This window comes from Rhinatrema bivittatum, chromosome 5 (genome assembly GCF_901001135.1).
Source record: "Rhinatrema bivittatum chromosome 5, aRhiBiv1.1, whole genome shotgun sequence".
NCBI lineage: Eukaryota > Metazoa > Chordata > Amphibia > Gymnophiona > Rhinatrematidae > Rhinatrema > Rhinatrema bivittatum.
Genome location: NC_042619.1, coordinates 240,960,537 through 240,984,609, shown reverse-complemented (window position 1 = coordinate 240,984,609; position 24,073 = coordinate 240,960,537). Strand labels below are relative to the sequence as shown.

Here is a 24,073-nt window from a genome sequence, read left to right as displayed (position 1 = left end):
TGAATACTATCATGTCTTGGGGATTTGCTGCTATTTAGCATGTCAATTATGCTCTAATACAGTGATGGCGAACTCCAGTCCTCGAATGCCACAAACAGGCCAGGGTTTCAGGATATCAACAATGAATATGCATGAGAAGATATGCATGCATTGCTCCATTGTATGCAAATATATCTCATGCATATTCATTGTGTATATCCTGAAAACCTAGCCTGTTTGTAGCACTCAAGGACTGGAATTCGCCATCACTGCTCTAATATATGCTCCAGTTTCACAGTAATTTCCTCTTATTATTTTTAAATGTATTACTAGTAACTTCATTGTGTGTCCCCTAGTCTTTATACTTTTCAAAAGAGTAAACAACTGATTAAAGTTTACTTATTCCATTTATTCAGGTGTATGCAATACCAAACGCTCAGCCTAGTGCACAGGTTAACCCGCAGTTGGATGAGCGTCCATACCCCCGGATACAATAAGCGGATCAGTACACCCAAAATGCCCGTCCAAACCAGTGCATAGCTAATAGCACTCATCACATGTAAATGCTATGTTTATGAGGCTATTAGCTAATACCCCCAATGTAAAAAATAACCATGCGCCCAACGTGCACATTTTAACCTAAAAAATTAACACCAGTTGCGGAGCTGGCGTTAAGAACATAACAACATGCCATACTAGGTCAGACCAAGGGTCCATCAAGCCCAGCATCCTGTTTCCAACAATGGCCAATCCAGGTCATAAGAACCTGGCAAGTACACAAAAATTAAGTCTATTCCATGTTACTGTTGCTAGTAATAGCGTGGCTATTTTCTAAGTCAACTTAATTAATAGCAGGTAATGGACTTCTCCTCCAAGAACTTATCCAATCATTTTTTAAACACAGCTACACTAACTGCACTAACCACATCCTCTGGCAACAAATTCCAGAGTTTAATTGTGCGTTGAGTGAAAAAGAACTTTCTCCGATTAGTTTTAAATGTGCCACATGCTGAGTAACCTTACTAGCTACTGTTGACACAGCTTTGTTGCAAATTTTTCCTGATATTTTCAACAAACCTTTGCAAAGATTTTGTATGCAAATGTTTATTGCCACGCGTAGCCAGATTGCATTGCACTGGAAATCTTCGCAGATCCCCAGACTACAAGATATCGTGGACTTATTACATCATTATCAGCAGATGGCCTCCTTGACTGCCACTAAACACAACAAACTGGCGTCCTACTTAAAGATATGGAAACCTTTTATAGACTATGAATCTCAGTAACGCTCCTTATGGTCTTGTGGTTTTACAGTATGGCAGCAGAGACTGGAAGAGGACTGTCCTTCGGAAGGGCTTCCGCAAGAGAATTGCCCTATAACTGCTTTGACAATTTGGCGCCTTGGGGGAATTTTCGCTTGGGATGCTGACACTTATTTTTCGGGTGCATCACTTATCCCATTCTTGACTCTCTTGAAATTTATGTATTAATCTGATATTCAACCACCAGGGAGGGGGGGAGGGAGGGTAAAGGGAAGGGGAAAGTTTTTGCTTATTATGACAATGGCATATGTTGTTATGTGCATTACCATATGTTATGTAATACTTGTTACATGGTTGGTGAAAAACTAATAAAAAATTTAAATTAAAAAAAAAGTGCCACATGCTGCTCCTAACGCTCCCTCACCTCCTGTACAAATGAATATGGGACATGTTGATTCTCTGATAGGGTTCCTCAGCCCAGATAATCTATTAACAGAACCAGGATTGGGGGGGAGAGCAACCTCAGGTGGGGAATGGACAGCTTAAGCGGGAGTTGAATATAATTATACCGGCTGATATGCCTGAGGTCACCATGAGTTCTATATGGACTGCAATAAAATCTCTTGAGAAAGCAATAGTAAATTTATCTCAAAACATTATTAATACCCAACAAAACTTTTCTAAATTGGAAAATAAAATCAATATAGAAAAGTCGGAAAAACGCTTGGAACAAGTAGACATTTTCCAACAAAAATTTGTAAAAGTGAAACTGATATGATAAAAGTTGGAATATCTGGAAAATACAACAAAATATCTGAACCTCAGGGTTTTGAATTTTCCAATGATTAGATTGATATCAGCTAAGGAAATGTTTAATAGATATTTGATAAATGTTTTGAAGCTGCAACAACAAAATATGTCTGTAATAGCAAAAATTTATTATATGCCAACTAGGGCTGCTCCTAGTATTTCAACTGAAGTGGGAATAACAGAGGAGCCGATCGATCTTGCCGAAGTTTTGGAGATACCGGTTGATACCGAAATAAAGACAAGAGCCACATTATTTGTGACCTTTGTCTTTATAGCAGACCGGGATGCAGTTTTAAGATTGTTTTTGAAACAGCGACAACAGTTGTTCCACGGCCAAAGGATCTGGATTTATCCAGACCTGGCCAGGTCAACCCAGTTAAGAAGGAAAAGTTTTTTGAATGTTAGACCAGCTATAGAAGCAATTGAAGCTAGAATGTTTCTCAAATTTCCATGTAGATGTGAAATATATCATTTAAATCATAAATATGTCTTTTATGAGGTGACTCAGCTCCAAAAGTTTCTAAGCTCTCACACCCCAAGAACCACAAGAAATGGTTAGAAGCAAGTAATATTATCCAGGGTAAACTCTGTTTCTTGTAGTGTAGATTTTTATAGTTTTAAAGGAAAATTAGTTTCTTACCTGATAATTTTTGTTCCTGTAGTACCACGGATCAGTCCAGACTCCTGGGCTTTGCCGCCCCCGCCCCCCCCCCCCCTCTAGCAGATGGAGACAGAACAGTTATCAAAACAAACTCCGCCTATAAATAGGCTGGTGCCACCTACAGTCCGGCAGTATTACTCAATGTCAAAGCAGAATGGAAATCTCAAAACCTTTATAACTATATACAGTAAAAGAAACAAACCGGTCCACTGAACCCTCCCAGGACCTGAACCTTGAGAACCACTTGAGGACAAAATTCAGAACTCTGCCAATCTGAAATAAGATAATATATAAGAACCGAGCGGACTCTCCCTTTCTCTCATGTCTGAGATGAGCGGGATTCTGGACTGATCCGTGGTACTACAGGAACTAAAATTATCAGGTAAGAAACTAATTTTCCTTTCCCTGTACGTACCCGGATCAGTCCAGACTCCTGGGATGTACCAGAGCTTCCTTAATTGGGATGGGACCTGGAGAGGCCCGCTCAAAGCACTCCCTCTCCAAATCCTCCTGCAACTGGAGCCTGAACATCCAGTCTGTAATGTCTTGCAAAAGTATGCAAGGATTTCCACTTAGCCGCCCTGCATATCTCCTGCGGTAATACCATCTGATACACTGCCCAAGACGCTGCTTGCAAATGAGTAGAATGGGCACGCAGACCCATAGGAAGGGATCTACCCCAAAGGAGATAGGCTGAACTAATAGCCTCTTTTAGCCAACGAGCTATAGTAGTTTTGGATGCCTGGTGTCCTAGTTTAGGATCGCTCCAGAGCACAAAGAGATGGTCAGACACACAAAACTAATTGGTAACCTCTAGCAGCAAAGCTCTGCAAATATCAAGCTTCCACAAGTCACCAGCCAAAGGATCCAAATGGTCTAATTCCGTGAAGGCCAGCAGATCAGGGAGGAGGAATAGCCTAGTGGTTAGAGCAGTGGACTATGAACCAGGAGACCAGGGTTCAAGTCCTGCTGTCGCTCTTTGTGACCTTGGGCAAGTCACTTTACCCTCCATTGCCTCAGGTACAAAAACTTAGATTGTAAGCCCTCTGGGGATAGAGAAATACCTACAGTACCTGAATGTAAACTGGTTTTCCTCTCATGAAAAGAGGAAACCACTTTTGGCAAGAAAGATGGAACCATCCTTAAAGAAAAAGTGCCTGGAGTTCCGACACCCTACAAGCCAATGTAATGGCCACCAGAAAAATCACCTTCAAGGTAAGAACTTTTAGAGTCGATCTCTTCAAGGGCTCAAAAGGCGCCGAACAAAGAGCAGTGAGGACTAAATTCAGACTCCATGACGCATAGGGATGCCGAAGTGAAGGATGCAAGTGTTTTGCTCCCTTAAGAAAACGAACTACATCCGGATGTGCGGCTAATGCTACGCCCTAGACGGATCCACGCAAGCGCCGCCACTTGCACTCTGAGGGAACTACATGACAAACCATTAGACCGGATTGTAGAAAACACAGAATATCTGACACCGAAGACCGGGTAGGCGTGACCTCTCAGTCCAGACATCAAGTCTCAAAAACTTTCCATACTCTAACATACGTGAGATTGGTAGAAGTCTTACGTGATCGGAGGAGCGTGGCTACTACAGCCGGAGAACAGCCTTTGCGACTTAACCTCTGCCTTTCAAAAGCCATGCCGCTAGACAGACGCAATCGACCTCTTCCAAACAAACATACCCTTGATGCAGCATGTCCGGGAGAACTGGAAACCGCAGTGAGCCCTCCATGGTAAGATTGAGAAGGTCCGCGAACCAGGGACGTCTCTGCCATTCTGGAGCTACCAGGATGACCTCCGTTGGATGAATCTCTATCCGCCTTGGCACTCTGCCGATCAATGGCCAAGGCGGAAAGATGTACAGAAGAACCTCTGTGGGCTAAGGCAGCACTAGGGCATCTACCCCTTCTGCTCCTGTCTCTCTCTGCCGAGCATAAAACCGTGGAGCTTTGGCATTCCGAAACTTCGCCATGAGATCCATGCTGGGCGTGCCCCATGCATCGCAAATGAATTGAAAAACCGCATTCGTCAAATCCCATTCCCTGGGATTGAGACGGTGACGACTTATAAAGTTTGCCTGCACGTCGTCCACACTGGCGATGTGAGACGCTGCTATGCTTACCAAGTTTTGTTCTGCCCAGTTGATCAATTGTTGAGCTTCCATCGCCACTGGCTGACTTCTGGTTCTTCCTTGGCGATTGATGTACGCCACCATGGTCGCATCGTCTGAGAGAATTCTGACCTACTTGCCCTGGAGGAGAGGATGGAATGCTTGTAATGCCAACCATACCGCCCTGGTTTCCAGTCGATTGATCGACCAGAGAGATTCAACGGGAGACCAAAGTCCTTGTACTGATTTCCCTTGGCATACTACTCCCCAACCAGAGAAACTGGCATCGGTGGTGACCATTGCCCAGTTGGGCACTTCCAGGGGAACTCCTCGGTCTAAATTGTCCGTCACCAACCACCAGTCGAGACTGGATCGCACTGCCTCCGTAAGCGGCAAAGGTAGATGAAAAAGCTCGGAGACTGGGTTCCATCAGGAAAGCAAGGCGGACTGTAAAGGCCTCATATGAGCAAAGGCCCAGGGTACAATTCTAATGTTGAAGTCATCGACCTGAGAACCTGTAAATAATCTCTGATTCTGGGCGGGTGCTTGAGTATTAAACCTCTTACTTGGACTTGCAGCTTGGAGATGCGTTCCATGGTAAGAAAAACTCTGCCCTGCTGAGTGTTGAATAGAGCACCCAAATACTCCAATGACTGAGTGGGCTCCAGTTGGCTCTTGGCGAAATTGACCACCCAGCCCAGCGATTGCAGGAGCTGAAGTACTCTCTGAATCACCTCCTGGGCAAGCGCTTTTGATTTTGCACGAATCAGCCAATCATCCAAGTAACCAACAACTTTTCCCTGCGGAGATGGGCTGCCACCACCACAATCACCTTGGTGAATGTCCTGGGCGCTGTGGCTAGACTGAAGGGCAGAGCCTGAAACTGAAAATGCTGATCCAGTACCGAAAACCAAAGAAACCTCTGGTGGTCTGACCGAATGCCTATATGAAGATCTGCTTCCGTGAGGTCTAAGGATGCTAGAAACTCTCCCTTGCGCACCGAGACAATGACTGACCAGAGCGTCTCCATGCGAAACCAAAGGACCCAGAGACATCTATTTACTTTTTTCAGATCCAGAATGAGCCGAAAGGATCCCTCTTTTTTTTTGGCACTATGAAATAAATGGAGTAACGGCCTTTCCTTCTTGCCTCCGGAGGCACTGAGATGATGGCCCCTAGTTGCAGAAGTCATTGCAACGTGTCCTGCACCGCTATTCGCTTGGTTTCGTAACCACAGGGAGAAATTAGAAATCTTATTCTCCCCCAGAGATTGGATCATATCTTCCAGGTCTTTACCGAAAAATAGTTTGTCTTTGAAGGGCAAGGACCCTAGCTGTGACTTGGAGGAGACATCCACCGACCAGTTTCTCAAAAGAGGAGTCTAAGAGCTGAGACAGCTGAAACCATGGATCTGGCTGATGTGTGCAGTAGATCATGTAGTCCATCTGTGCTGTATGCCACCAAAGCTTCCAGACGACCTGTCTGGGCAGCCTCTTCATCCGATAAGGCGGCGTTAGCTTGCAACTGCTGAATCCAGTGGAGACCCGCTTGTAAGGCGAAATTGCCGCAAATAGCTGCATACACTCCCAGTGCTGAAACCTCAAAAATCCTTTTAAGTTGTACCTCCAAATTCCTGTCTTGCAGGTCCTTGAGTGCTGTAGCTCCAGTAACCGGAATCATGGTCTTCTTGGTAACAGCGCACACTGCATCTACCTTGGGTACTCAAAGCAGCTGTAAAGCATCCTCTGGCAGAGGATATAGCTTGTCCATGGCTTTACACACTTTCAATCCCAGGTCCGGGATATCCCATTCCCGGAAGAGCAAATCTGTAGCTGAGAAATGAAAGAGAAAGGAAGAAGCAGGACCTCTCAGACCCAGCAACACCAGATCCATAGCACCCAGTGTAGATTCCTCAGGGGGACCTTCAATGCCCAGTTCAACTACAGTAGAAGGAATAAGGGGACCCAACTCCTCCTTTCTAAAGAGGCGCACCACCTTAGGGTTATCCCCTTCCGCAACATGCGCCCCACGCATTGTGCCTTGGTGCTGTAAATCAGGGTCTACATCCAGCCCCTGTGGGGGCTTGGGCAGTAGGTCTAGGTCATCTGGATCATAATCCTGACTAGAAGTATCCGTAGTAATCTGGGGAACCCCTGACCGACCGGACGCTTAGGCTGAGCAGGCTCCGCACCTCCCTTAGAGGTAAACCTTTTCTTAGCAGAGGGCTTAGATCCTTGAGAAACGACCTTTTTACCAGACTGCAGCTTCCCCAACTTCCTCTCCTTGTAAGCTTTATGAAGCAATAACACAAATTGTGACAAAAAAGAGAAAGAGGAGGAGTCAGAGGCTCCCTCGAGGTTATCCTCCATTGCAGGGGAATTAGGCTGTAAAGGTTCCCTGTCCCTTGGGAAACCTTGCAGGGGAGAAAGAGGAGGAAGTAAAATCCCCTCCCCCAGCGCTGCACTAGACACAACCCTGAATGCCTGGAAAATGATTCCCCGTTTCCATGCTGAACGGGAACTGATCAGCTTCAGACTTAATTGCAGCAGACGTCCCAATCGGGACTGGGGCAGACTTTGATTTAACTACTTTTGCCATTTTAATATATATTTTTTTGGCTCCCGACAGCCCCTCCCCCCGGGATGCAAGCCGAGCAAAGGCCCTCCCTGTAGAGCCGCGCACGGACCAACCCGCACACGTGGCAAACGGACGAACGCGGCATCGAGTTGTGACAGGAAAATAAAGACAAAATAAATTAAAGAAAATTCAATGAAAATTCAATGAATAAACAGCAAAACGAAAGCCAAATACTGCGCTGCGACAGGGAGTGAAGAAGAGAGAGCCGGCGCGGGAGAAAACGAAAGCAAAACTTTTTTTTTAAATATAAAACTTGCCCGGCAGTGGTCCAAGTTGCTGATCCCTTTGGGTGGAGTGAACCGGGCTCCCTGGTGTCTGCTAAGTAGATAAGTAGGGCCCTCCACCCTGTGAAGCAGCTGCCTCAGACCAGTGGGGGATGGTTCTGTCAGAACCTAACGACCACCTGGGAGGCTAACGGCCACTGTGCTGCCACAAGCTCCCTTCTTTTATATTCTTTTTAAATAAAGCTGAAATAATCCAGAAACAAAAGACAAAAAATCTTCTAAACTAACTAAACATAAGATAATCAACTTAAGCACACAGCCCAGACTGTAGGTTTGGCACCTCTCCCATCTGCTGGAGACAGAAGAATACTGCCGGACTGTAGGTGGCACCAGCCTATTTATAGGCGGAGTTTGTTTTGATAACTGCTCTGTCTCCATCTGCTGGGGGGCAAAACCCAGGAGTCTGGACTGATCCGGGTACGTACAGGGAATACCGCTTATTTTCCTGATTAGCTCGTATTTACTAGTAAATAAAAACAGGTTTAGGTTTGATGATATTGGTAATGTTTAATTCATATTTTTGATGGAAAATTTCTACCTATGATACCTGTATTTCATTTATAATGTAATGTTATAAATTTTTTTTTGAAAATTCAATAAAATATAAATAAAAAAAAATGTGCCACACGCTAACTTAAGTCTTGAGGAGTCCCAAACATTTAACAGAAAACCAAATAATACTGCTTTTCTATGTTCCTCTGATTTAATATCATCTCAGTATTAAGTCAGAGGAACCAAAGAAAGCAGCAACATGGTAAAACAAGTTTTGACGGTGGCCAGGTTCAGAAAATGGATGCTCAATTTACGAGCTTCTATTTTCCTAATCCATGGCTTTGCACAGGTTAGGAAACCAGACTAGTAAAATTGAGTATTTGTTATTTACTCTTTCAGATAGTAGAAAGACTAGGGGGTACTCCATGAAGTTAGCATGGGGCGAATTTGTTGCCAGAGGATGTGGTTAGTGCAGTTAGCATAGCGGTGTTTAAAAAAGGATTGGATGAGTTCTTGGAGGAGAAGTCCATTACCTGCTATTAAGTTCACTTAGAGAATAGCCACTGCCATTAGCAATGGTTACATGGAATGGACTTAGTTTTTGGATACTTGCCAGGTTCTTATGGCCTGGATTGGCCACTGTTGGAAACAGGATGCTGGGCTTGATGGACCCTTGGTCTGACCCAGTATAGCATTTTCTTATGTTTTCCCAACCTGCTTTTTGTGTGCCCATATTGCATCAGCCTGATTATTTTATAGACCTCTATCAAATCTCCCCTCTGTCGTCTCTTCTCCAAGCTGAAGTGCTAACCTCTTTAGCCTTTGTTCATAGGGGAATTGTTCCATCCCCTTTATCATTTTGGTTGCCCTTCTCTGTAACTTTTCTAATTCTGTTATATCTTTCTTGAGATGGGGTGATCAGAACACGCAATATGCAAGATGAGGTTGCATCATGGAGTTATACAGAGGCATTATGATATTCTCTGTTTTATTCTCCATTTCTTTCCTAATAATCCCTAGCATTCTATTTGCTTTCTTGGCTGCTGCTGCTGCACACCGAGTACAATATTTCAACATATTTTCAACAATGACACCTAGATTCATTTCCTGAGTGGTGACTCCTAATGTGGAACCTTGCATTATGTAGCTATAATTTGGGTTACTCTTCCCTAAATGCATAACGTTGCACTTATCCACATTAATTTTCATTTGCCATTTGTATGCTCAGTCTCCCAGTTTTGCGATGTCTTCTTGCGATTTCTCACAATCCTCTTGCAATTTAACAACTTTGAATAATTGTGTCATCCGCAAGTTTGATCATCTCACTTATTGTTCCCTTTTCCAGATTGTTTATAAATATTTTAAAAAGCAGTGGTCCCAGAACAGATCCCTGGGGCATTTCATTATTTATCTTTCTCCATTGGGAAAATTTACCATTTAGCCCTACTCTCTTCTCTCATTTCTTTTTGTAATTAAAAGTTTTATTGACAACACATGTTAGCTTGTAACAATCAACTGAGCCATAATATGCCATTATCAGTATAAGTCTTTCATTCAGGGACAAAGAAAACTTGGCATCATATATAGAAAAGTACATCAACAATCTGTACACTGTTATGAGCATATGTTAAATAAATATCCTATAATAAAACAGAAAATCATAAAAGTAAACTCACTGTGTGGCAGATTATTGAATTTCAGGAATGAGTTGCTTTAAATGTATATATGGCAATTTCCATGCTATGAGATTATTAATTTTCTCCCCCCCAACCCAACTCCCCCCCAACCCAACTCCCTCCCCACTGTGAAAACCGCCCTAGGATATAGAGAGTGATCTTGTGTAAGGAGTCAATTACTTTCAAGATTACATTAGAGAGACAGTGGAGTCTGTAACTGAGTCCTCCATCTATAAGTCATCCATGAGGAATCCCTGCGTGTGAACCTCGTAAATACATTCTTTTCTATCTTTTAATCAGTTTCTAATCCACAATAGGACACTACCCCCCTATCCCATGATTTTTTAATTTCCTAAGAAATCTCTGATGAGGGACTTTGTCAAATGCTTTCTGGAAATCCAGACACACTATATCAAACTGGCTTTCCTTTATCAATGTTTATTTATGCCCTCAAAACAAGGTAGCAAATTTGTGAGGCAAGACTTCCCTTGGCTAAATCCATGTTGGCTTTCTCCCATTAAACTATGTTTATCTATATGTTCTATGTGTTCTTTATGATAGTTTCTACAATTTTGCCTAGCACAGATGTCAGACTCACTGATCTGTAGTTTCTTGGATTACTCCTTGATCCCTTTTTAAAAATTAGGGATCAAGGCATGATCACTAATCTCCCACAATAATAATGGGAGATTTCAGTTACCCTAATATTGCCAATTTTAATAGTCTAATCTCTGTTAGCATTTCACAGTCTGTTTCATCATCCTAGTCAGACAGATGATAGCATACTCCTACTGTTATATTCATCCCCATCTCACATGGAATTTCTATCCATAGGGGTTACAGCATGCAGTTTGTTTCCTGCTGAATTATTATTCTACTTGGCTCTATGCCATTCTTAACACATAAGGGATGCCACCCCACCCCCAGTTCAATCTGCCTTATTTTAATATATTTTGTACCTTGTTATCAAAGTGTCCCATTGGTTATCTTCTTTCCACCAGGTCTCGGAGATTCCTTTAGTAATTGGAATGCCATTTACTGGTAGCTCTGATATTTTTGGGGGGAATTCTGTGTTAATGTGAATGCATAATTGGTGCAGAATTCTACATCTTTCTTTCAGAATTTGGTGCTGGAGCAGGCTGGCGAGAGTATGTGCGACTGTAGTGGCCTCTGTGTATCATCAGCAGCAAAGGCTTCAACGGCATGAGCTGGGAAACGAGCAGTAGTGTGGGTCTGCACAGGATGGAAGGATGTTAGCTACCACCACCTGAGCTCACACACTGTGGGAGAGAAGCCACTTGGACCTGTCTGATCTGGGAGAGCAGTTATTTGGGCTCCCACAGATTCTGAGAGAAGCCACAGCAATAAGGTGAAGGAAGGAGAGATGGCGTGGTGGGAAGGGAGTGAGTTGCCATAGGAATGATTCAGTTTTTCAAATAGGGGAAACATAAAAATTAAACTCTTACAAATTCTGAGGGGGCCAGCACAGCCCAGTGGCTCCGTGTGCACTGCTACATGAAGAGTCCCTGGTTTGATCCCCAAGCTGAATCGTCTGCTCCCCAGATAAGCTGAGGGTGCTGCAGAGCCAGCATCCGTAGGCCCCCAAGTTCAGGGAGTCATGATCATTGCTTAAGGATGGTGCTTGGCAACCAGATTAGGGTGCATGATTGCAGGGTTCCAGAAGGAGTCCTGGTGGATGGCCCCAGCCCAGGACCATCACTGTGATGTCCAGACTAAATATGTTTTGTGTGTGTGTTGGGGGGCTGGGGGGGAAAAGAGGATATAAAATAGGGGAAAAAAAAAGAGGATATAAAATAGGGGAAAAAAATTCCCAGAGAGGTATGAATGAAGGGTCATGGTGTTAGAATCTCAGTTTGGCTTGGATTAAGCTGGAGACACAAAGAAGGCACAGGAAACTGCTGGATCAAACAAAAATAAATTCTGAGAACATGGCCATTAAAGAAACTCATTTCAGTCAATACTCGAGGAAAGCTAAGAAAGGGGGACATGGGAATGCTTAAGCAGCTGCCACAGTTAGCAAATGCATTATTTATAATGAACAGTAATTTATGAAAAGATAAAAAAAAAAAAACAAGTCATACCTGAGATACTAATGCTTTAGCCTCTTCTGTAGTCTTTTTTAAAACTTCTTGCATTTTCTCATTTGGGGCTTAAAAACAATAGAATGAGATTTGATGAATGTCAGTCAATATTTGTCTGTGAAAGTTAGAAAATTACAGTTATATATACTGTATGATTTATTTTAAAACATGCATTATTAAATCATGAAAAAAACCAAGTATTTTCACTTTATCTGTGCCTGGGAATGCAGAATAATTTTCCTATAGAATACATTATTGTAAGACAAATCTTTTTTTTTTTTCAAATTGTAATTTTACTGCAGAAACAGTAAACAAGATACAATAAAGTGTCAGAGCAAAAATACAAAGCTGTGCTGAAATTTTTGTAAACAATGATAATAAAGTGTACTCCAATACAGTGCAAAATGAAAATTAAAAAATAGTAAACACTCTCCCTCTCCCGCTATCCATCCTGCTATAACCAGTGAGATAAATTCTAACACAGAACAGCCTGGACTGGGACACCTAAGTCATACATACACTGAAACTTTAAGCTTCCACGGAAGATATCAGAAAAAGAAATAGAAATACACTTGCCCAAACACTAATGAAATTATGGTCACAAAGGCAACCAATGTAAAAACGAGTCCCATACCCTATGAAACTTAGGGAGCATAAGATTTTTTTTAACAGCAGTTAGTTTATATAAAAAAACAGATCCGTTCAAACCTCCTAATAACAGCATCCATAGATGGAATAATATCAGATTTCTAGCAGGAGGCCAACTCATAATGTGCAGAAAGCACAATCTGAAACATCAAAAGCCACATATCAGTTGGGATGTCCAAAGGTAGGTTCAATAACACGTTTTCAGGAGAGAAGCGCATTGAGTTCCAGATAACCCCTGAACAAAGGAAAAGACTGCCTCTCAGAACAAAACAATCCTGGAACAACACCATCACATATGATGGAAAATTCCTTTATTTCTACAACCTTTCCAACACAGATCATCCTGAGCTGGATAACCCTTATGAACGCGATCAGGAGTGAGATATCGTCATATCAGCACTTTATAGCTGTTTTCTGTCAAAAGCGCTGAGACAGAGCTCCTCTTTGTATTAAAGAATATCAAATCCCACACCTCATCAGACAATTCCCATGCCAGATCCTTCTCCCAAGCCATAATAAAAGCAGGGTGCCTTATCGGATCTTTATTAAGAAACCTATATATGTTGGTTATCATACCTTTTATAGTATTGGAATGATCACACCAATGTTCGACCACTCTGGCTGTTAAGAGGGAGAACTCTGCTAGCAGTACCTTCTGATCTGTTACCAGCCCCCAAAATGGGCGCGCAGGGCAATTTGGCAGGACACCCAATAGATTCAACTGGTACCGTTGGACGATGGACAGAACCCATTGGTGCGAGGTTATACTGGGCCATTGGTTTGTAAAGAACCGTAGCCTGCCCCGATCATCCTGGGTATGGGCAAGTGGCCTATGCTCCCTTGACCCAGTCAAAACCCCATCCCCAGAGTTGATTGAGGAGCCAGCTGGGGCTTGGGGGCTCTCTGCTGCTTAAGATAGCTATTGGAGCCCTGATTGTGTTGACGAGAGCGAGGAGGCGGAGGATAGTACTTCCTTTGGTGAAAGAAAAGACTTCCAGGGCCCCAGTCTTGCCAACCTCCTGGAAAAGGAGGACGGGTCTGGAGTTCTGGTGGAGAGTTCTTGGAGGATTTCATGGTGGTCCCGAAGCTGGGCCACAGCATCCCTCACCCTATCTCTGAAGAGATTCTCTCCAGTACATGGCACATCAGTGAGTTGTCCCTGTACGTCTGATCGGAGATCCAAGGCCCGCAGCCATGCCATTCTGCGGGTGCCAATTCCTGCTGCAGAGACTTTCGATGCCATCTCTAAAAATCATAGGTTGCACGGACCTCGTGTTTTCTGCACTCCAGGTCCTTATGCACCAGCGACATGAGGATGTCAGCAACCTCCTGCACCTGCTTCCAGATGTCCCGCAAGTATTGGCTCATGTAGTTGATAGGCAGCAATGCGCCTTGAAACACCTTCCTCTCAAGAGCATCCATCTCTCTATGGTCCTTCCCTGGGTGGCACCGAGAAATGAGTCCAAGAGTGCTTGGCCATTGAGGGCAGATTCGACCACTACCAACTGTTGGGGCAGCTAATGCTTATCGAATCCTGCAGCCTTCTAGACAAGGTAAATTTTGTCTGTCTTCTTATTAATGGGAGGGATTGTGAGGGGGTGTGCCCATATCTTCAGCAACTCCTTAAGGATCTCGTGTACTGGGACTGCCACCATCTCCTTAGGACGTTCCATGAACTGGAGGATCTCAAGCATTTTGTGCCCAGCATACTCCTCCGTAAATAACTGAAGAGAGATAGCTTCTGCCATCACTCTCACAAAACCTGTGAATGTTAAGTCCTCAGGCGGTAACTTCCTTCTCTCCTCTGTAGGAGAAGGGTCTAAAGTAAGACCCTTGGAGGACTCCAAAAAGTCATCCCCCCAGAGGTCATAGGGTTCCTCAGCCTCACTTAAGTGACAGGGGATGGGTCCCTAGGTGCTCGGCCTTCGTCCAGAGGTGCAGGCATCTGTACAAATGGACTGGGGACGGCAGGCCTTGGTATCTCTGCTGGCCTCTGTGGAGCTTCCTCCTCAGAGGAACCAGCAACTACCATCGTATCAATAGGGGGTGGCCTCGGTGCCCCGCCTAGCACAGATGCTGTCCTAGGAACCTTCACCAGCTGTGCCAGTGTCACAGGACCGAAGCCCTGCAGTACCTGGTCCACCGCTAGCTGGACTTGGTGCTCCATATCCTCCTTGAACGTTGTTGATGCCAACACTGATTAGGAGAAAGAGGGGTAGCCAGATAGTCTTTGGACCCTTGAAGTGGATAGGTGACTGGCATCAGGACCGGTGGAGACCGGCACCAATGGAGATTGGCAATCCTTGCCGCGCGGTCCTTTTGGGTGTATTGTGAAAAAAGCCAGTGCATCCTCATGCCCGGCACCGTGCATAGATAGGGACCAGTGCTGATGCTTTTTTGGCTTTCCTCAATGTTTGGCCCGGTTCTTTCTGGGTGCTGAGGCCGATGACAAGGAACCCTTTAGGCACTTCCCTTAAGAATGGCTGCAGGCTCCGTTTGTCCCTCAGGGCGAGTGAACCGTGACCCCCAGCTTTCAGCCCTGTCCAGCAAAAAAAGGGAGTGAGCTATAAAAGGTCCCCGACCCCCTGCTCGTCTGCCTCAAACACGGGGGGGGGGGGGGGGGGGGTATGGCCCCACCAGGACCTAGCAACTTCCTGGGAGGCAAGCACTCAAGACTGTAGGCTTTGCACCTCCACCATCTGCTGGAGAGAGAGAAATACTGAGGGACTGCAGGTGGTACCTCGTGTTAAGTGGCACTGTCAGTAAAACTCTCTCTGTCTTCATCTGCTGGAGGGAAGGCAAAACTGGACTGATCTAGGTATGTACAGAGAACCCTGGATGTCATGTGATGTCCCTAGGCAGAGGATACATATCTCATGTGGTTCTGTGATGAACATGGTCCTTGGACACCGGGGGTATTGCCGAAAACCAGACGTGGCCATAATGGACGAAACAAAAAGGGGCACAAACTGAAGGTGATGGCTGTGAGGCGTCAATGGCCAATAGGCACTGATGCACCATCACCATGGAGAATCGACAATGAAAGGAAACTTATCCGAATCGCCAAAAACCCTGACTAGGAGATGCTACAGGAGGGCACTGAGAGGGACCTGGCGATGGAACAATGAGGAAAAAAGCAAAAACTAAAGTTTTCCACAAGGTCAAAAAATAGCCAAAGTGAGCTCACTCACACCGTGAGTCTTACAGCTCCACGGAAAAAGAGCCTGGAGAGGGACCTTGCGAGGACACAAGGTATAGGACATGCTGGGCATGCTCAGTGTGCCTAGTCAGAGTTCTAGAAACTTTGACATAAGTTTTCTACATCAGGGCTCCATCTGATGATGTCACCCATGAGTGAGGACTACCATCCTGCTTGTCCTCTGAGAATTTGTACATTTTCTCATGTAAACTTCTGAAATGTCACATGGCGGCCCTATAAAACAATTCAGACTCCTTCTGGGAAAATTCACAATATTTGCAAAATTCACCATGGACTTAAAAGGCAAAATTTGTGGCTTGTCATGAATGTTAATAGCTATGATGGAATCTGGGAGGTTTCTAAATTTGTAGTCATCTTGGTCTCTCTTCTGCATTCTACTTATTGGAAGTTTCCATTGTCTGGTGAGGGTAGCCCAGGGTCATTGTCAATACACTAGGAAGAAACAGTGCAAGTTAAGAGGCATGTCAGCTTCACAGAAGAGTGAGGGGAACTAGGAACAGAAAAAAAACAAACCAGTAAAATAAAAGCAAGGAATAAAGAAATATTTTGGGGGGAATACATGAAGCTATTTTCATGACTTATTTTGTTAACAAATACTGCTGTTTTGTGCTAGGTTGCAAACCTGTTTTGCCTTACTCAGAATTATTTTGAGAATGACTGCAGACACCCATAGTTTTTCTGAACATGGCTTATGTGATGTGTAAAATTTTCCTAAAGCCTTTCAATAAGTTTTAATTTTCTGAATAGAGGGAGAAGTAAGAGAGAGAAGTTTCTCCCTAGCTGGCCCAAAACTTTGGAATGAGTTGCCTACTGAATTAAGGATCCAAGCAGAGAGAAAATCATTTAAAAAGAATTTGAAAACCTGGCTTTCTGGAATTGCATTTGGAGGGACTGACTGAGAGCTATTTTAATACTATTTTAAGTATTTATTTATATAGCGTGAGGCAGTCAATTTCAAACAACTGAGAGAGAGAGATTTATAGCATGTACATATTAAGGGGTAGATTTTAAGAGGCGCGCGAACAGCCTACTTTTGCTTGCGCATCAGACTCAAGCAAAAGTACGCTGGATTTTAGTAGATACGCGCAGAGCCGCGCGTATCCACTAAAATCCTGGATCGGCGCGCGCAAGGCTATCGATTTTGTATAGCCTGCGCGCGCCGAGCCGCGCTGCCTCCCCCCGTTCCCTCCAAGGCCGCTCCGAAATCGGAGCGGCCTCGGAGGGAACTTTCCTTTGCCCTCCCCTCACCTTACCCTCCCTTCCCCTACCTAACCCACCCACCCGGCCCTGTCTACACCCCCCCCCTTACCGTTGTCGGGGGATTTACGCCTCCCGGAGGGAGACGTAAATCCCCGCGCGCCAGCGGGCCTGCTGCGCGCCGGGCCGCGACCTGGGGGCGGGTACGGAGGGCGCGGCCACGCCCCCGGGCCATAGCCACGCCCCGTACCCGCCCCCAAAACGCGGCCGACACGCCCCCGAAACGCCGCGTCGACCGGGCCCGCTCCCCGACACGCCCCCGACACGCCCCCCTCCGAAAACCCCGGGACGTACGCGAGTCCCGGGGTCTGCGCGCGCCGGTAGGCCTATGTAAAATAGGCTTACCGGCGCGCAGGGCCCTGCTCGCCTAAATCCGCCCCTAAGTATTTTAGTGTACTTTAAATTGTTTTATTATGATTGTATTTTATCTATTTATTGTATCTTATTTGTTTAAGTTACCATATTTTAGGAACAACTGCTCATTATTTTACTTATGTTATTTATGTTTTACTTGTATTTTATGCATGGAAACTGTTGTGATGGCCAGTCTGAATGATGATATATAAGAGCTTAATAAATAAATAAAAATAAAAATAAATTCCGCCTCTGAGTTGAATGCTAGAAACAGTAAGATCAAGACTCAAAAAGTTACCATGTCCATTTCTTCGTCCAATCTCATCTTTTTAAAGTCATAACCTCCACTTGGCACACCACTTTTCTGCCCACTCATCCTTTAATTTCAGCTCTTCAATTTGCTCGTCTGCCAGTCCTTGCATGTTAAAGGGTAAGGTAATGCCATGTTCTGCCAGCTCTGTCATTTCTACAAACAAGAAGATATTATTGAAGCAGCAGCTCTGTATCCCAGACCAGCCGGTGAAACACAGGTTGTCAGGGTTAGTCATTCTTTCGTGACTGCTATTACTGAAGAATTTTCAATCAATCCTTACACTAATGAACAAGGAAAATAAGCATGACATACAGATGGTGCTCAATGCCACCTGCTGGATTGGCTTCTTTTAAAAATTAAAATTCCTCCTTATTGACCTGTAATGCATTTCAGAAATGTAAAGGGACTAATGACAACAGCCAAAGGAGCTACTCTTTACACCTGACCCCATTTCAGGAAAGTGTGCAACAATTTAAGGAACAAGTTAAAAGTGAAGTTGCTTACTTGCAACAGGTGCTTCATGAAGACAGACATTCACTAGTCACACAAATGGATCATGTACCTATGCTCAGTGCCAAACAGATTCTTACAGACCTTTCTGGAAAAGGCAAAAAAACTTTCCTTGCCTGTGCACAGTATTCCTGTGCTGCTGCAGCCATGAAACTTTCCTCAGTTACGTTCATTCAGCTTTGACTGAGGGAAGAAAAACTCCAAAGAGTGGTGAACTGCTGTCTTCAGAAAACATCTGTTACAGATAGCTAACTTTGGGCCTCGTTTTCTAAAGTATCACAGGTCTGCGATACTTTAGAAGATGAGGGGCGGGGAGCCGAAACGGGGGGCGGGCCCTGCGCTAGCCGGCAGCGATCGCACCGTTACGGTGTGATCGCTGCTGGTTTCACACTCAATAGCGCCATCATAGGAGGTGTAGTTATTGGGAGCGAAATAGGCAGCGAAAAGGCACTTACCTTTTCGCTGTGCGTGCCGTCGTCGTGGAGTCGGCCCCGGTGACGCCCCGACTCGTCCTCTTCTTCCGAGGCCGACTCCGCCCCCATTTTGGTATAGCATGCGAAATGTCCCTTACCGCGTGCGATACGTTTGGAAAATAAGGCCCTTTGCCTTCTTGGAAGGGACACAGGCTCACCAAGTCACACAAGATGAATTCCCTTCCTAACTAAAAGCAGTTGTCAACAAAAAAGGGGAGAAAGCAACAAGAACTGCCAACAAGTGTAAAATATTTTTGTTGGGAAATCTCTTTTAAACAGGGAAGACAAATCAAAATTAACAAGAAGTTCCACACAGAACTAATTGAATCATCTTTTATAGGTGTGCGTATGCATGATTCAAAAAGATAAATACCCTTGTCTGGTTACCCTTGGACATTCTGACGTGTACGGAAATTTGGTGTGGATTGGAATGAAACAAGCGTTGTTAGGGACACAGACATGACAATCTCATAAGACTGCTTTTCTTCCTTCAGGAAGTAGGCTAAAAATGGGCCTTAGGCAGACAGGAGGGAGCTGGGCTGCTGCAGCATCAGAACTACTACTACTACTACTCTTTGTTTCTGGTTCGGGTGTATATATATCCAACAGTGGTTTAATTTGTTCTCTGTACAGAAATAAACATTTAAAAAGTATATGATAAGAAGATACCTTTTTACTGGACTAACTTAATACATTTCTTGACTAGCTTTCAGGAGGGTCATTCCAAAACAAGTGGACCAGGGCTCCATGCTCAGTCTCCTCCAAATCAAATTTGATTGACATCTGAATATGTGATTTATATTTTAATTATAAATTTGGGCTGTCAAGGCATCTTAAAAGAAGTACTGTAGGCAGGATGTTACTTTTCTTTATTAGACTTAATATATTTCTTAATTAGACTTAATATATTTCTCAGCTTTTAATGAGAAATTACTACTTACCTGATAATTTCCTTTACTTCAGTATACATAGATGGTATCCAGAACAAGTGGGTGTGCACCTCTACCAGCAGATGGAGACGGAGCAAAGCTGACATCACAGTATATATACTCCTGCAGTGACATCAGCCCGCCAGTATTCTTTGCAAAAGCCAACGGTGGACAGACTAGCAAAAACTTGATTATTAACAGACAACCATTCCAGCATTCAACCAATAAGAAAACACTAAGCTCAGACAAAGAATATATTAACTCTAGTCTAGGGACTGGATTAACACTTATCAGTAACCCCTGTAAAATGCGGCCAACCAGGAGGACAATAGCACAACCCGCCGGCAGTCAAGGGTGGGAAGGTAGATTCACCTGTCTATACTAAAGAAAAGGAAATTATCAGGTAAGTAGTAATATCTCATTTCTTAGCGTTTAGACATATGGATTCTGAAAAAATGGGATCTAACAAAGCTACTTCTGAATAGGGTGGGAGGTTGCCTGTGGTCCATTCAAAACTGCAAATGTTAAGGTTGCGTCTTCCTGGGCTGCACATCCAGACGATAACACCTGGAAAAGGTGTGTAAGGACAAACATGTCGCCACATGGCAAATGTCGACGGGAGTCAACAATCTAACCTCCGCCCATGACACTGCCTTAGCTCTAGTGGAATGAGCCCTAATCTGACTAGGCAAAAGCTGCTCAGCATCCACATACGTGGCCGTGACTTCCTCCTTAATCCAACGAGCTACTGTAGTCCGTGATGCCAGTTCGCCCTGTTTACTTCCACTGTGGAGAACAAACAAGTGATCAGACTTCCTGAGAGGTTTTGAAACCTCCAGATACCTCACAATATGTCTCTTGACATCCAAGGGCCGCAACAGATGATACTCCTCAGCATCTCTTTCCCTGTCCAGAGATGGCAGAGAAATGGACTGATTCAAGTTAAAATCCGAAACCACTTTTGGCAAAAAAGAAGGAACAGTACGCAGCTGTATCGCCCCCAGAGTCACTCGAAGGAATGGATCCCGGGAAGACAAAGCCAGAGTTCGGATTCTCTATGCGCTGAACAAATTGCCACAAGAAAAACCAATTTCAAGGTCAGTAACCATAAGGAAAGGTTACACATCAGACAAAAAGTAGGACCTGCTAGAAAATCCAGCACCAGATTAAGATTCCACGAGGGCACTGGTAACCGCAAGAGAGGACAAAGATGTTTCACTCCTTTCAAGAAACAGGCCACATATGGATGAGCCGACTAGGGTCCACCATTCACCTGATCCCTGAAACAGGCAAGAGCCTGTACCTTTAAGGAATTAAGGGCCAACCCTTTATTCAATCCATCTTGCAAAAATTCCAAAATGAGTGGGATCTTGAATGAATGAGGAACAACCTTTCGTTCTTCACACCAAGCCTCAAGCACACTCCAAATCCGCACATAAACTATGGAAGTGGAAAACTCTCGATCACAGCCAGGTGGCAATCACCGCAGTAGAATATCCAAACTTCAGAAAGTGAGCCCTCTCAAGGGCCATATCATAAGACCAACTTGAATCAGATCTTGTGTGAAGAGCAAGCCCTTGTCGCAGCAGATTCCTAAGCAACAGAAGCTGGATGAGCAAGTCCACCGGGAGCTTTTACAGATCTGCAAACCATGGTCTCCTGAGCCAATCTGGTGCCACCAGACGTACCATCCCCTTGTGACTCTCAATCTTCTGGATCACTCTGCCCAACCATGGGCCACAGGGGGAAGGCATACAGCAACTCATCCTCTGGCCACTCCTGCACAACAGCATCAATGCTCAAGGACTTTGGATCTCTCCTGCAACTAAAGAAAAGAGGAACCTTTGCAGTGCGAGAAGTTGCTAGCTGGGCCATACAAGGAAGGCCCCAGCGATCCATTATCAACTGAAATGCTTCGTTTGACAATTCCCATTTCCTGGATCCAGACTCTGCTGAGAAAGTCTGCTCTTAATTGTCTTTTCCTGCAATGTACAAGGCTGAGATCTCCTGAAGATGCACTTCCACCCATTCCATAAACTGAGCTATTTCCTGTAACACTTGCTAACTCTTGGTTCCTCCCTGCCATTTGATGTAAGCCATTGTCGTTGCATTGTCTGAGATTATTGAAACTGCTCGACCCTGCAATTGGTCCCCGAACCACAAGCATACCAGCCGGACTGCACGGGCTTCCTGCTGATTGATACTTCAAAGAAACTTTTGCACTCCAGTGCTTTTGCGTTTTCAACTCTTGACAGTGAGCCCCCCAACCCTGGAAGCTCACATCTGTCGTGAGTACTATCCAGTCCGGTAAGCTTAGGGAAACCCCCTCTCTCAGATGATCCGCTTTTAACCACCACTCAGATGAGTACAGATCTCCATCAGCAGGTGAAGCTGTGGGCTCCAACAAGATAGCAGGGTGTGCTGAAGAGGATGCATATGCACCCTTGCCCAAGGTACCGTCCAGGGTCGCCGCCATCAATCCGAGCACCTGTAGATAGGAACACAATGTTGGACGTATTGTTCATCAAAAGAAGCACCTGCGACATCAACTTCCAAATATGACCCTCCGGCAGGAACACCCTGCCCTGCTTCATGATGAACTGAACACCGAGATACTCCAGTGATTGAGGTAGCTGAAGACTGCTCTTGGCCAGGTTCACCACCCAATTGAGCTCTTGCAACAAGGAGATCACCTTGTGTGACAACAGGAGGCTCCCTTCCAGATTCTTGGCCCGAATCAGCCAGTTGTCCAAGTACGGGTGGTCCAGAATCCTATCCTCTCAACTCTGCCACCAACATCACCATAATCGTGGAAAAAGTTCTGGGTGCGGTGGCAAAACTAAAAGGCAGCGCTCAAAACCAATAATGAAATCCCAAAACTGCGAAATGCAGAACACGTAGATGCTCTAGCCAGATGGGGATATGCAAGTATGCCTTGCTCAGACCCAAAGACATCAGAAATTCCCCCGACTGCATAGCCACTATCACTGAGCGCAAGGTTTCCATGCGAAAATGAGTCACCTGCAAGTGATTGATGACTCCTTTGAGATCCAGAATGGGACAAAAAGCACCCTCCTTCTTGGGCAAATGAAAGAAATGGAATATCAACCCATATTTTCTTGAGACATGGGCACTGGAACCACAGCCCCTCAGACTGAGAAGACTTGACAACGTACATTCCACTGCCTGCTTCTTCTGCGGGGAGAAGCAGGGAGACACCATGAATACGTCCCAATGAATACTGCAAAACTCCAGTGCATATCCATCTTGTATCACCTGCAGGACTCACTGGTCTAACGTGATTTTGAACCACCTTTGATAAAAGAGAGAGGCAACTCCCTATCTCCTGTTTCCAGAGGTGGGTCATCACACCTTTGTTGGGAGGCTCAGGGGGTGAGTGGGTGTTGTTTCCGCTACCCGAGCCTGTGCCCCGTCTGGGCTCTCTGGGACGAAAAGACTGAGAACTACCCAAAGGTCGAGTCCTTTGAAAGGCCATTCCTCTGTATGGTTGAAAACGTTTGGATCTCCTAGTATGACCTCTCATGCTAAAGGAGGGCATGCTTCTTAAACTCCGGCAGCCAAGGAACCTGGGTCTCGCCCCGCTTATTAGCCAGCTTCTCCAACTCGCTCCCAAACAAAAGTGAGCCTTTAAAGGGTAACTTCATAAGGTTAGATTTGGAGGTTGCATCGGCTGACCAGTTTCTCAGCTGTAACTGATGCCTGGCTGCTATTATTGAAGACACCCCTCTGGCTGAGGTGCAGACCAAATCGAAGTCCACATCTGCCAAAAAGGCGGCTGCTGGCTCCATCACTGCCCTGGAATTCACACCAGAGTCATCGACCTTCTGAGAGAGAAGTAAACAAGAGTGAGCCACCAGGGAACAACAAGAAGCATTCTGCAAAGTCATTGCCACTGCTTCAAAAGCTTGCTTAAGGATGGCCTCAAGACTCCTATTGTGAGCATCCTTCAATGCCACTCCTCCCTCTATGGGAATAGTCGACCACCTGGTGATGGCACACACATGTGCATCCACTTTTGGAAAACGTAATTGTTCTCACGCAGCTGGATCCAGGAGGGTACAGTCTTTCCAAGACTCATCCTCTTTGAAATTAGCTTCTGTGGTGCCCCACTCAAGATCAATTAATTCTGGAATGGCCTCCATAATAGGGAAAAAAATGAGGCTTTATGTAAAGAAGTCAAAATGGGATCTTTCTTTGGCGCAGACATGGATTCAGCCCAGGTACCCCAGCATCTTTAATGTCTGGGAAATCAGAGCCGGTAATTCATCTTTCTGAAAGAACTGCAACATAATTCTATACCGCTCCAATCCCCATCCTCCAGAAAATAAA

The 24,073-nt window shown here is 44.8% G+C and overlaps 1 protein-coding gene across 1 annotated transcript in view; it reads right to left on the bottom strand.

Annotated features, from left to right (window-relative positions):
• CFAP298 (cilia and flagella associated protein 298) overlaps window positions 1-24,073 on the bottom strand; it is a 69,729-nt gene that overhangs the window by 21,816 nt on the left and 23,840 nt on the right. The window contains 2 exon segments of the mRNA XM_029603586.1: window positions 12,020-12,087; window positions 17,797-17,964. Coding sequence (XP_029459446.1) covers window positions 12,020-12,087; window positions 17,797-17,964 — 236 coding nt within the window.